This window comes from Nomia melanderi, chromosome 1, assembly GCF_051020985.1.
Source record: "Nomia melanderi isolate GNS246 chromosome 1, iyNomMela1, whole genome shotgun sequence".
NCBI classification, from domain to species: Eukaryota; Metazoa; Arthropoda; class Insecta; order Hymenoptera; family Halictidae; genus Nomia; species Nomia melanderi.
The window spans coordinates 21,464,867-21,477,780 of record NC_134999.1 but is presented as its reverse complement, the minus strand read 5'-3'; the positions used below and the strand labels follow the sequence as shown (position 1 = coordinate 21,477,780).

Genomic DNA, 12,914 nt, shown 5'->3' with positions numbered 1-12,914 from the left:
GCCGGGAATTTGTTAAAAGTAGCGTAACGTCAAATTTCATAGGTGCAAAAACGGTGCGTGTCCGTGGGAACGTGTTCCGCGTTGCAAATCAAATGTCGTGCACTCGTTTCTCCGAAAACGATCGGACGTTTCTTCGACTTTCGCCGGGAAAATTGGCTTTCGTAAGATTCAACGGTACGTTAGCGAAGCGAGCTTCCCGCGAGCGTCTAACGCGCTCCGAAGAGCTTCGTTTTCGATAGCATACGCTTTCTCGACGGAACGCAGTCGAAATATCCGCCTGGGCGAGTTCACCGAGCTCGTTCGCTAGGTTTCGAACTGCCCACGCGAGTTCTCGCCAATTTTTCTAGAGTTCCCCGGAGCTTTCCGGTTTGCGCGTCACGCGCACGGTAACGTTGTAGCGTTCGTTCGGCGAGAGTTACGCTATACGGATTATTCAGCAATGCTTTCCTTGTCGCCCATGCCTGTTCCAGTTTCGTAGGTTAAGCTACTTTCCCCGCAGCCGTAGCCTTTTCCTCGGCTTACCTCGCTTATCCGTTCGTTCGTTCGTTCGAATATTTCTGTTGTTTTATTTCGATTCTGTTTTTATGGTTTTTTGCGGTTGACCCTGCCCCTGCCAGTTGCAATAGCTAGACGCGTTGCTCCGATAGAGTTACTCGCCGCGGATCACCGAACGGAGACGGGAGAACCCGGACTGCGGACGCTTTCGCGTTTTCAAGGGAAACTTCGAAAACTCGGTTCTGCCTAGACAATCTCGACGCGTTCGGAGCAACCGAGAAATCGTATCGTTTCTCATACGTCGAGAAGTTTACCGAGAGGCGGCTCGTTCGAGTTAAAGGAGACAAGGGAGCGGATAACTACCCGGATACTACGGCATTTGGGTCAATGTTACGTCCTTATAGGTAATGCCCAGAGGCAGCGGTTGCCCTTGTCGGAATTAACTTGGCCGTATCAGGAAGTCGTAACTTACTCTCTCGGCGTTTCGCGTCATTCCGCTGCATAATTCAATGGAAGACGCGACAGTGAAAGAGATCGAGCCCATCGGTGAAAGATGGGCAGAGACGTTCTTATGCAACAAACTGCATGGCCGTGCACTTGAGCCGAGGGGATCCTTGCGATCTTTCCCAGCGAATCAGTCTCGCCGCGCCGTAACCGGTTGCGCGAATAATTCATGAACGCTCTCAGCTACGGTGAGGCACTTGTACTTTCTCGATTAGCAACTAATCTCTTATCTTTTCTTTACCCCTGACATACGACTGACATTCGCATTCTCGTCGATAGGATGAACTAATCGAAACACCGTATGTTTCCAGATGTTCCATATAAGTGCAGGTTCGGGTTCGAGCAGTTTTCTCTCGTTGTTCTTTTACCGAGGAGATCGTTTAACCAGATGCGTCTCAAACTGGCCACGAACGTGTCCGTCGACAGGGCGCGTATATTCAATTATCTCGCGACGTTGATCTCCGGTGGTGCAATGTTTGCACCTGTGCGCATTCCTTCAAAATTGTGTGTATGGCGGCGTTGCGAGGATAGGATCAATGACGTCTGAAATTATGGGTCCCGCGAGAAGAATCAATCAACCGGTTAATTTCGCTTCTGTCTTTATATGTAAACATCTTGTACAATAGGAAACATGGGAGCCAAGCGTGTGCGCTTCGCTCTCTCTCTTTCTCTGTACGCGGGTAAACGCGTGCGCTTCTCGCTCGATTAATTGCGTTTAATTACAGTTTCAACGTGAACGCGATGTGTACACCGCATGTATATGCATATAAAATTATAAAGGGAAATATTTACATTACGCGTGAACGAAGAAGTCAACGCGAGAGCCACTACATCAACGACCGATCGTTATCGTTCGACTTCTACTGGTGTCTCGAGAATCGGAGTACAGAGAGGAGAATCGCAAAGTCGGCTGGGTCATCGGTAAAATTAGTAGACCGGTGAGATGGTCTTCTGGTAAACGGGGAAGGCTGCGTGGGCTACCGCTGGAGTCAAAGCTTTTCCGTAAACGGGGATGGAGCTGTGAACCGGAATGTGGTCGAGGCGGGCCGTCTTGATGAAACTCGGCTGCTGATAGGAGACCCTCTCGATTTTCGTCGCCGGCTCCACCACGTTCAGTTCCTGAAGAGTCTCGATGGGCCTGGTGACGACCACGCGGCGCGTCGACACCCGTTCGTCGGCTGGCTCCGCGTTGTCCGGAGCTGACATCGCGGACAGCACTCGACCTCTGACGCGGCCGACCTCCTCCAAAGCGGTCTTCGCGAGCCCGGATCGTCCGAAACCGACCTGCGGGGATAGCAACGGGTCAGAATCTCGCCGAAGACAAACAAAAGATTAATCTCTTACCTCGGCTACGTTCCCGCGAGCCGTGAGAAGCTCGAGAAGCCTGTTCTGATTGTTTCTGTTCTCCTCAGGAGCGGAGTTGGGACTGACGATCACGCTCGGCGACGGATCAGCGGCAACGAAGGGCTCGTCGGCGGCATTCGAGCCGGTTCTCACCTGGGGATTCAGCCTGGCAGCCTGACGAGGAGAGAAACTGTCAGTGTCGCTCGAGAAAATCGAGTAATCGCTGCTCGTTCCGGTGTATCGTACCTGTTCCTGCAGCTTACGGAAGTCTGGGTTCTCCACGACAACGCCCTCGTCGTTCGAGGCGGGGGCAGGAGTCGAAGAGATGGGCGGGGCAATCGTCGAGGGAGCAAAGTTGTAGATGCCTTCGAACTGCTGAGGATAATACGGCTGGAGCACGGCCGGTCCCTTCTGGACCTTGGAAGTCGGTTGCTCGAGCTCGACCACAGCCGAGCCGGCTGGCCGAACCACCACGCGTTCTTCGATGTCGTAGAATTGCTTCTGGATCGCTGGACGGCGGACCTAGCGAAACGTACGATCGGGAATTTTCGGTGATGCGAAAATTTTCGTCGGCCAACGCGGTCTTGCTGTTTAGGTACGAGAGCTCACCTCGAATTTACGGGTTTGAACGGCCGGCTTCACCACGTCTAATTGTTTCTCCAGGACCACCGGGTGATCTTCGTACTTGGTCACGGGCACGTGGGACACGGTGGGCACGTGTTTCACGAATGGCACGGCGGCGACCGTAGGTACCTGAGCAGCGGCGTATCCGACGTGGTGAGCCTGGACGTTCGCGGGGAACGCGTAAGTCAGGTCCTGGGAGTCCACGTTGTTGATGTAAGTGACACCGGCCGGGCTCAGGTACGGCATCTTGATGGACACCGAGCTGCCGCAACCGCCGCGCAGCAACGCCGCCGCTATCACCAGCAATGTCATTCCGGTCTGCATCCTGGAACAAATTTCGGTGGTCGATGGATTAGAATTCCCGTTGGAACGCGCTGCTCGGGCAGCTGTGTAACGCAGCTTTAGAATATGTAACGTAGATTTCTCTGTAGAAGCAAAGTGGAAGCGTTCGTTACCTGAACTACTGGTCGAGGAACCGTATCAACGAAGGGGTGCGAGTCTCTGATTCGGCAGTGGCAGCGGACGTTGCTTATATGGCGATGTCGTCCCAATGGCGACCCCTTCTCACAAAACGGTCTCGTTCCGGTACCCCTCCCAACCATTGGCCCGATCTACGCCTCGTCCTACCAGGCGTGCGATCTCCGAAAAACCTGCTCGGTTGTAGGAGTTGACAGGCCAAGCTTTCAATAGATCGAATCGACCTTACGCAACAATCGGATCGGGGCCGTAGGTGTTCTTAATCGTGCCACCGTTCCGATCCGGGTTGAATTTTTCAGAGCGAACTCGAGGGGAATCGAGTGTGTTGCCGAGCAAACGGTTAACAAACGCATCCAATTATTAAGCAATCTACCGACGATACGTATTCGGTTGATCGGAATTAGGAATATTATCGTATTCTTCTTTACAGGTGGAAAGGAAATCGAACTTGACACGTTGCTGTAAAACAAACCTACCCTAACAGTCTGCCAGTGACGCCGGTTGTCGATAAGTGGATCATGCGATGCGGTTTTATTAGGCGATCCTGAATGGAGGCCGATTATGCTCGCCCGAAAGTGAAAACGGTCGAGTAAACTGGGTCGATGCGCTTTTAGGATTTATTTGACATTCTCGTCGCGTCGGATCCTTCGCGTGTCCCGTGTAAAATTCAACGCCCATCCGTTCCTCGGGCCGGATTACGGGAGTCCATACAAAATAAGAGAAAAGACCCGTTTTCTGCTCGCATTTTTCGGAGCAACGCTATTTTGACTCGCTGTAGACCATTTGTGCGAACCGATGTAGACCATTCGGTGATTCGCATTCATTTTAGGACGCTTCTTCGTCAAACTATCGACCCGAATCGACGTCGAAACCGATGGAGAATCGACGCTAACGGGTCAACGGTGGACTCGGCTCGCGGACCGAGGCGATCCTCGATCGAGGACATTCGGATCGCATCCGAAATATCGATGAACCTTTCGCGCGGCGTACTCGCAATGTTGATATCCGTGGAGTTTTACAAATTAGTAGAAGGTAATGAGCAATGAGGCAACGCTCTTATCTGGCTTCGACGCGGAGCTCTCCGGGCCATTGAATCTTGCTCAAGAGGCGCGAGTAACAAGGTCGGATCAGGCACAAGGGGGGCAACGATCCAATTTTACTCGTTCGAACGATCGAGATGAAAAGCTTGCGCAACCTCGTCGGGCCGAGTCCCCTAAACCAGTAATCGACTTGTCCGCGCGTTCGCCGTATCTTACAGCTTATTGCGTACGCGTCATTGGCAACAATCAATTTCATATTTGATCCGCGCGATTACGAGTGGGGCCGACCGTCGATGGCCAGCGAAAAAGAGGAAGGAACCGTTCGTTTCGCATGAAACTTTTGCCGCAATTAACATTGAACGACCAATAAAATCGTGATATCTCTTGCGAATGTGCCACTCGACGATTTCAAAGAGTCTCTGTAATCCGTCGTCCTTTAAAGGAGTCGCGAGAGGCACGCAGTGTCTGTCGGTGTCGCCTTCATTGAAAATTCAATGAAAATTCAATGAAAACTCGCGAAAGAGGAATTTACGCGAATACCGGAATCGTCTGCGCTGATCGGGGATCAATGTTAAGGAGAAATTCAATCGGTTTATCGGAAATTCGTTGAGTGGTTAATTAATCGAGCAAATTGGTCCCTACGGCCCCTCTGTGCCCCCACTCGAGCCGCGATAAGCGGATGACGATACGATCGAACTGTGCCAACAGGATTTCTCATAGCTGATGGACAATTATTGGTATTCGTGTTCTTTTTCTCTTTGTTTTGATTATCGATCTCGTTCCGTCTACCGTACTCTCTCCTTCGCATCGGCGAAACCGAAAGTGAACCGCCCGGCACGCATTATGTTCAAACTGGTCGTCCTTCTTTCGCAATCCCGACCAGTCCCCGAACGCATAAAAACAGAAAATATTTTCTTACGTCCGCCAATGACCCTCCTTCGAATATACCTACCGTCGTGCGGGGATTACGGGGATTCTCGATTTACACGATGTACCGCGACAGTAGAGTCATAATTCAACACTCGATTCTCACAGACGGAACGCCCACAAATTTCTGTGCGAGATACAATACCGATTTTAAGCTAGATTCCGGAATTTTTCTGCGAAACGTTTATTCTAAATAATCTCCTCGTAGAACAAGCTACAAAGCGGAACGTTATACGCGTATTATATTATCGCGATATACCTAGGAAAATAGCGAAATATATTCTTACACATTTATAGGTGGTATTTGAAATTGCGCGCATAAGGGTTTCTTTCCAAGTAACTATGCAAGCACCCGTGACACGATATTACGCTTGACGCGCGGGTCTAGCGGGTTGCATACTTCTAGGAGTTGAACTTTGATCTTGGGCCACTAGATGGCCAGAAAGCGTTCTACTAGAAAACCCAGTAACCGAATTTCGAATATACACACACTGCGTAATTCTTAGTCGGATAGGCGATAAACGTCAAGCATGTGTATCCAATTTATTTTGGTTTTATATGGACGAGTTGCAACGTGCTCGTTCGTTTAAAAAGCGAAACGATGGTTTTGTCAACAAAGGAAATACTTGGATCCTGCGCAAACTGATATACGTCGAGATTCCTGCGCTTCAGTGGACGTCGCCGGAAATCCCCGCGAAATGCTTTTGGAGTAACAAAGAGCAGGTTAACGATCAAAGGAAATTCGTGGGCCTTTTGAATTAAAGGGAATCAATTCGAGAAACATGGGAGCGAAAGATGATTGCTATTTCGTATTGGAACGAATTAATGTGCCTGGCGTGATTATTCTCGATAAACCCGACCACACAGTACGTTCACGATTATTTACCTGTAAATCATTCTTTTCGCACTTCTATCGTTGACTGTTTCTTATTGTAGTCGACAGTTTCGTGTATTTCTGTTAACACAACCTTTTGTAGCAACAGATTACCGAATGTCGTTGAACTTCAATGAACTTACATAATAATTTAAAGTAACGGGATCATTGATAGAAAAATGAATTGTTTTCAGTACACTTGTGGCAGAGCCAAGGAAAATCAGATAGTATGCATTAGTCTGGCCGTCTCAAGGCGTCATTGCATATTTTTTCATAGGAAAAATGAATTATATGTTACCGATTTAAAGGTATGACAATGTTACAATTGTTCCTGATATCAGCTAGTAATAATTACATACATTCTTTTAGACTTGTATGAAACCATAATATAACTATCGAATTGTCCTTCAATTTTATGTTTGTATATACATTTGTGATCTAATAACGTGAATTGGACGATTGCTTTTAATAGTATAATATTATTTTAGAGTTCTAACGGTGTGTTTATAAATGGAGTCCCACAGCAACCATACCAAACGACCAAGTTAAATCCAAATGATGTCATTGGAGTGGGTTGTTCTGGTTTTGATAATATGGATGAAACCATGTTTGCATATAAATTACATTTAATTGCGGTAAATCTTAGTCTCGTCTAATCTAGATTATCTAGAGATTCGCTTATCGTAATGCTTGTCGACTTATTGATTTTCCTTTGTACCATTACAATTTCAGCAACCACAAATAGTAGTGCAAAGCCTTGCAGAACCATCCTTGAATCATAAAACCGCATCTTCAAAATGTATAACGAACGATAAATCCGATCATGCCATTAAACGTAAGAGGGAACAAAAAAATTGTGATACGAATGTTGTTCCAAATAAGATACCGAAACTGCTGGATCGTTTAGAATCTTGTTCAAAAGAAGCATCTTTAAAAGGTAATATTGTCTCTCTTATTTGCCAACTATGAGGAGTACATGAAAATTTGACTGAAATTGGGTATTATCATTTTAGAACACAGCAATGCGGTGGACGATAATGATCTTGAAATAGTTCACGTTTCATTTAACAATAATGTGTTGGAATCTGATAGACTCGTAAATTCAATGAATTCCCAGTTGAGTAATACGAGCAGCGGTAGTAAGGAAAAGCAAAATGCTCTTAGTAGTTGTAAAGATACGGATCAAAGTAGCAAGAACACCTTTCAGAATGTAGCCAAATCTATGGAAAGCAATTTATTGAATAATAAAAATAAAGAGAATCTAGCAAATAGCCGTAATTGTTGCAATGTGCAGTCCGAACACAGAATAGGAGATACTAGTACAAAAGCAGTAAGCATAGAAAATAGAAATTATGACTCGAAAGTAAACTTAAAGACTCCTGAAAGTGAGAAGACTGAAACGTTATCTCCTAAAGTTCCTTCAAGTTTTGTAATTACTGGTGATAACGCAATAAAAATGGAAGAAGAATTACAATTGACAGATGTAGATGAAAGTATATTTTGGAATTCCTCGAATGATGTACCGCTTGAATCTCCAATCAAACTGAAAAAAATACAACATGTACCGAAAACAAAATTTTCCGAGGAGGACGTTGTGAAATTAAGCGACAGCGAAGACGATGTTTTCCCGTGCTCTCAGTTATTTGACATTAGATTTGGCATGAATGCGTCGGTTAAACACGAGATCAAAGAAGAAGCCGTAGAAATTGAAAACGAGAGATTCAGTATGCTCGACGATGAAGATTTAATCGTTTCCTTGTCCGACAGCGACGACGAAGACAAAAATTGGTTACGTAGATTATCTCGTAGTCAAACGCTCAACGAAGATGAATTTAATAGGGAAGTGAAAGACGACAGTATAAAGAAGGAGGATGCGGATGTACAGATTATTGATCTTGAAGATCTCTGTAGCGGATCGGATATGTCTGCAGATAAATCACGATCGAGTATAAACGAGAAGATCAAAGCAGAAAAGGAAACGAAAGAAGACAAGTTTGCCCGGGAAAAAGATGAAGAGACTTCCTTGCAAAGTACGAGGAGTGCAAACGAAATGGACATAACGAGCACTCGTCTGAGAAAGTTAGAAGTTGAGTCCAGGGATCGTGTCGCGGACACGTTAAACAAATCAATCGACGGTAATGCAATTAACCGTGAGAGCGCGACATGTTCGGAGCCAGCCGAAAAGAAAAATTTCAGTTCGAGTAAGCATGGAATCGTGGGTCGTGATCCTTTAATAGGCCATTCAACGGAATCTGCTACAGTTGGCTTAAAGAAGAAGTCTCCCGAGAAAAGGATAACTCAGATAGAACCGTTGCATTTGGCTAGCAGAAGAAGAAACGCCATGGGTGGCACTAGTAAAATTATACAGGCTTCCGAGAGACCTGCGAAACAAAAATTATCTACTATAGAGAAAAAAGAATTGAGAGATAAGGCTAAAATAGAAGAATATATGCACGCTAAAGAGCAGAAGAACCGAAAAGTGCTCAACAAATGGGCAGGCTGCCTTCCGCCGACTAAGAAGAAGATGGTTAGTCCGCTTACCAAGGAGGAGAAGAAAGCATTGGCGGACAGTAGGAAGCAAAGGTTAAAGAAACTCGCCATGGAGGAAAAGCAATCGTCCTCGGAGAGCAATCGGGAGAAGAAGCGTATCGCTAACAAACCGAAGGCAAAAGTGTCGATGAAGACGCGAAACGATTTGCTGATAGAAGCCGCACTTTCCGCAGCGAAACCGGAGGAAACGAAGGAGAAGTCGAAAACTTGCAACGATCCTACGGTAGCAAATAATAGTTCGAGTCCGAAAACACTTAAAGATGCAAGTAAAAGTACGAGCAAAGATCTATCGACGCACCTGCAAAACTCGTTGAATCTCAACAGTGTTGGCAAGATACCGAAAAAAAGCAGCGTCGCTAAAGCTACCGCGAATGTTCCAGTTCAGGAAGCCCTGGAAGATCGAACGTTGGCGAGGATAATGAAAGACGTATTGGATATTAGTCCGAAGGAATCAGAAGCGAGAAATAAATCAAAACCAGAAACGACTGCACCTGCACTGCCACCGCAGAACCGTCCCCTCCCCACCGTTACCTCAACGACAAGCATAAAATCCCCGGGTAAAAGATTAAAGAAGCGCGTGTCCTTTTCCGCGGTGATCAAGACTGTACGCGAGTATCAAATCGAGGAGACGAATGTTCTGAAGAAACTCGTGGGGAAAGATGCACCCCTCCCTACGAGAGTGATGAAACAAGTAACGGAAACCGACAAGACGAACCAATTTTTGTTACGTATCTTCTCGTGGAATCCAGTTTGGCTAGAGGAGCAACAGTATTTAAACACGATAGCGCCCGTCGTCGCGGACGAGGAGCTCCACGTGACGCTCACGCATTACAAATCCTACGAGGAATACTACAGAATCATGGCGCCTCTTTTATTGCTAGAAATTTGGCATGGAATAACGAAAGAATTTCAGGCTATCGATCAAAATCGCAGACGACCCACGCTTATGTGTTCCATCGTTGAGAACTCGATTCAAATGAGTATGCCTTCGCCGAATGTATCTTTGACGACCTTGATGCTCGAGGTACTAGTCACGAGGGAGGATCTGCAGAAACAGGCGTATCCTAATTACGGGGACTTGGTGTTTTTCGAGTATACCAGAAATCAAGACAAGGGGCAAACGTTTCACAAAGTGTTCGCGTACGTGAACGACGTTCACCAGACCGTGCTGACGGAATGGACCCATTACAACAAGGAGCTGAAGAACTATGTGAAAAAGCCGCACGTCTTAATAACGTACACCATGTTAACGAAGGCTTTGGAACCGAACGTTCTGGTAAATCGAGTGAAGCGAATGAGAAGCGTGACCTATCTACGCTCGACGTTGCGGTTGGTGCAGGCCTTGGAATACCTTCCCAAGTCGCCGGTGATGAGCTTGATCTTAAGCCCGAAGATCGAACAGTACCGTTTGCCGAACGTGTCGACGTCGGAACAGTTAATCACCAAAGACAAATTGAATCCGAAACAGTTGGAGGCCGTGTTCAAAGTGACCGAGACCATAGTACAAAAACAGTCGAAGCTGTGCTTCATTCAAGGTCCACCGGGTACCGGAAAGTCTAAGGTCATCGCGAATATAGTGAGCCAAGTGCTCTACGGGAACAATAGGTACACGAGTAGCGGGAGTTCGTTGAAGATACTAGTCTGTGCTCCGTCGAACGCCGCCATCGACGAGATCACTTTAAGACTGCTGCAGATCAGGTCCACCATAAGCCACAAACGATTCCGAATGGTTCGAATCGGTCGGTCGGAGGTGATGCATCCCGTCGTGAAGGACATCTCTGTCGCCGAGCTGGCCAAGCGAGACATGAAGAAGACCACGACTAACTCGATGAGCATTCCGCTGGAAAGCGTGGAGGAGGAGAAGAGTCTGTTGGAGTCGAAGATGAACGCGCTGAAATGCGAGATCGCGAGTACACAGAAGATGGACGAGGCTTACAAGAAATACCTGAGAATGAAACTGGCGGACATGGCCACCAAGTACGAGCTGCTGAAGAACCGCAGGCCCTTGAACGAAATGAACTCGAAGGAGTTCGCGAGGATACAGCGGGCCGCTGAGAACAGAATCCTGGCTTACGCGGATATCATCACTTGCACCCTGTCCTCCTGTTACAACAAGCAAATGGAGTCTCTGTTCGTTACCAGTAAGAAAGGAATATCGGTGTGCATCGTGGACGAGGCGACGCAGAGCACCGAAGCGGAGAGCCTGATACCGTTGATGCTGGGCGTGAACACGCTGGTGTTGGTAGGCGATCCGAATCAGCTACCCGCCACAGTGATAAGTCCACAGGCGAAGAGGTTCGGACTGGATCAGTCGATCTTCTCCCGGGTCCAAAACGCCTTCGAGTTCACTCCGAACAACCCGATCATCATGCTGGACACTCAGTACAGGATGCCACGCGATATCTCCTCTTGGCCGAATAAATTCTTCTACGCCGGCAAACTGAAGACCGCGATACCGCGGAACGAGGAGTTTCCGTTTCACTCGTACAGAATTTTCAATCTGAATACAAGCCAGAACAACGATAACTTTTCGAATACCGACGAAGCACAGTTCATAGCCAATATGATATACTCGATGTTGACCTACGCCAATCTGGAGAAGTGGGAGTCTATTACATTTGGTATTCTCACGCCGTACAACAATCAGAAAACTGTGATACAACATAAAATTAACGAGAAGTCAGTGTTCGTTTCTATTCGAATAATACGGTATACGGGGTGTCCCGCATAATGTGCATTGATATCGGTGATGATTTTAGGATTTCGTCACGGCCGGAGAATTTTCGTAAAAAGATGAAGTTCGAAGTAAATACGGTCGATGGGTTTCAAGGACAGGAACGCGACGTGATAATCATGTCCTGCGTACGAAGCCACAAGATCGGATTCCTATCCGACAGGCAAAGACTTTGCGTTGCCCTGACCAGGGCGAAACACAGTCTGATAATCTGCGGTAACTTTGGTGTCTTCAATGTAAGACACGTTCAGACGATCTTCAAATTACACACGTGACACCGACGATTCGCGTTTGTTAATGGAAAATCATTTTCTTATTCCAGAAGGATATCATGTGGAATTCCTTGCTGTCGGACGCAAAATCACGTAAAATATATTTTAATGTTAACGCTCGAGCGGAACCTCAGGAAATACGACAACACGTTGTTAAGAAACCTAGTTTTTAATACCTTCTTTTGTATATTTCCAAGCCGTACGTTATTAAGTACGTTTCTTGTTCTCTTGTGAAAACTCTGTATTGTAGATTATCATTTCCTTTTCTATGATATTGCTTTTTTAAAAAAAGAAAATTAATTTTTATAAGAAAATGGAGTAAACATTGTAAAATATCTACTCGACAATTAAATATATCGAACTGAAGTGATACGATTGCTACTAAAGGTTGTTTACCTTCGTCTGCCTGTGTGTCCTCTTTCGTTGGTATTCTGCATCGACTACTATTAACAATAGTCATTTCTATTTTCTTTCGAAGAAACGTGCATTCGTGAATTATCCTCTATACTGATCTTATCCGTCACAGACTGAAGATACGTACGGACTGTGTACAATGTATTTTTCTACCGATAGTTCTCTGACATACCGAGACTACCAAAAAATATCTCGATGCATTAGCGACTCTACCTGAATCGAACGGTCAACTGCTGAACTATACAAGACTGCAATCACAGGTAACGTATAAAATAGACATTACAAACTCGTACGACTCGGTGTCGCATATTTTGAATTACCGACTATAAAAGAATCACATGATTTCGGAATCTTAGGATTATACGCTAAAGACAGCGAATAAACTTTCATCGCTATCGGTATTTCTTTTTCACACTTCTTTACCATGCAAATGATTTAAGAAACTCGCCATTTGTACCACAGATGGCGCCACCCGGACTGTTTAGCGACGAACAATTTGATGAAAGTTCGTTGCTTTAGCGAATAATTCGAAGATTCCACATTGAAATAAGTTTAATTCCTCCAACAATCCTGCGACTAAACGCATCCTCGGTATTTGTTTACAATCGGTTGTGCATGGATATTCAGTTATTCCACCAGAATCGGATTCTGTTGTGCTC

General features: G+C 46.2%; 2 protein-coding genes across 3 annotated transcripts; one reads left to right on the top strand and one right to left on the bottom strand.

Moving 5' to 3' along the window:
* Window positions 1–1,926: 1,926 nt before the first annotated feature.
* Window positions 1,927–12,415, bottom strand: LOC116426836 (uncharacterized). Its single transcript, XM_031976406.2, has 5 exons — window positions 12,238–12,415; window positions 2,953–3,292; window positions 2,590–2,865; window positions 2,344–2,517; window positions 1,927–2,283 (listed from the first exon to the last, which is right to left on the bottom strand). The coding sequence occupies exons 1-5, from the start codon at window positions 12,276–12,278 to the stop codon at window positions 1,927–1,929; spliced, it is 1,188 nt and encodes a 395-aa protein (XP_031832266.2). The 5' UTR covers window positions 12,279–12,415.
* On the top strand, window positions 5,827–12,216 carry Setx (probable helicase senataxin). 2 transcript variants are annotated; one of them, XM_031976157.2, is made up of 7 exons: window positions 5,827–6,277; window positions 6,480–6,593; window positions 6,774–6,920; window positions 7,018–7,222; window positions 7,299–11,514; window positions 11,595–11,785; window positions 11,892–12,216. In XM_031976157.2, exons 1-7 carry the CDS (start codon window positions 6,194–6,196, stop codon window positions 11,936–11,938), a joined length of 5,004 nt encoding a protein of 1,667 aa, XP_031832017.2. In that variant the 5' UTR covers window positions 5,827–6,193; the 3' UTR covers window positions 11,939–12,216. The 2 variants fall into 2 exon arrangements, with proteins under 2 accessions (XP_031832017.2, XP_031832015.2); XM_031976155.2 differs by having other exon boundaries at window positions 11,595–11,805.
* Window positions 12,416–12,914: the final 499 nt, after the last annotated feature.

Excerpts from the sequence above, each read along its gene's own strand:
- LOC116426836 (XM_031976406.2), bottom strand. The coding sequence starts at position 12,278 with ATGCAGAATACCAACGAAAGAGGACACACAGGCAGACGAAG. Across the intron at positions 3,293-12,237 it reads GGACACACAGGCAGACGAAG|GATGCAGACCGGAATGACAT; the intron begins GTAAACAACCTT and ends AATTTGTTCCAG. Across the intron at positions 2,284-2,343 it reads CTCGCGGGAACGTAGCCGAG|GTCGGTTTCGGACGATCCGG; the intron begins GTAAGAGATTAA and ends CTATCCCCGCAG.
- Setx (XM_031976155.2), top strand. The coding sequence starts at position 6,194 with ATGGGAGCGAAAGATGATTGCTATTTCGTATTGGAACGAATTAATGTG. Across the intron at positions 6,594-6,773 it reads TATATGTTACCGATTTAAAG|AGTTCTAACGGTGTGTTTAT; the intron begins GTATGACAATGT and ends ATATTATTTTAG. Across the intron at positions 7,223-7,298 it reads AAAAGAAGCATCTTTAAAAG|AACACAGCAATGCGGTGGAC; the intron begins GTAATATTGTCT and ends TTATCATTTTAG.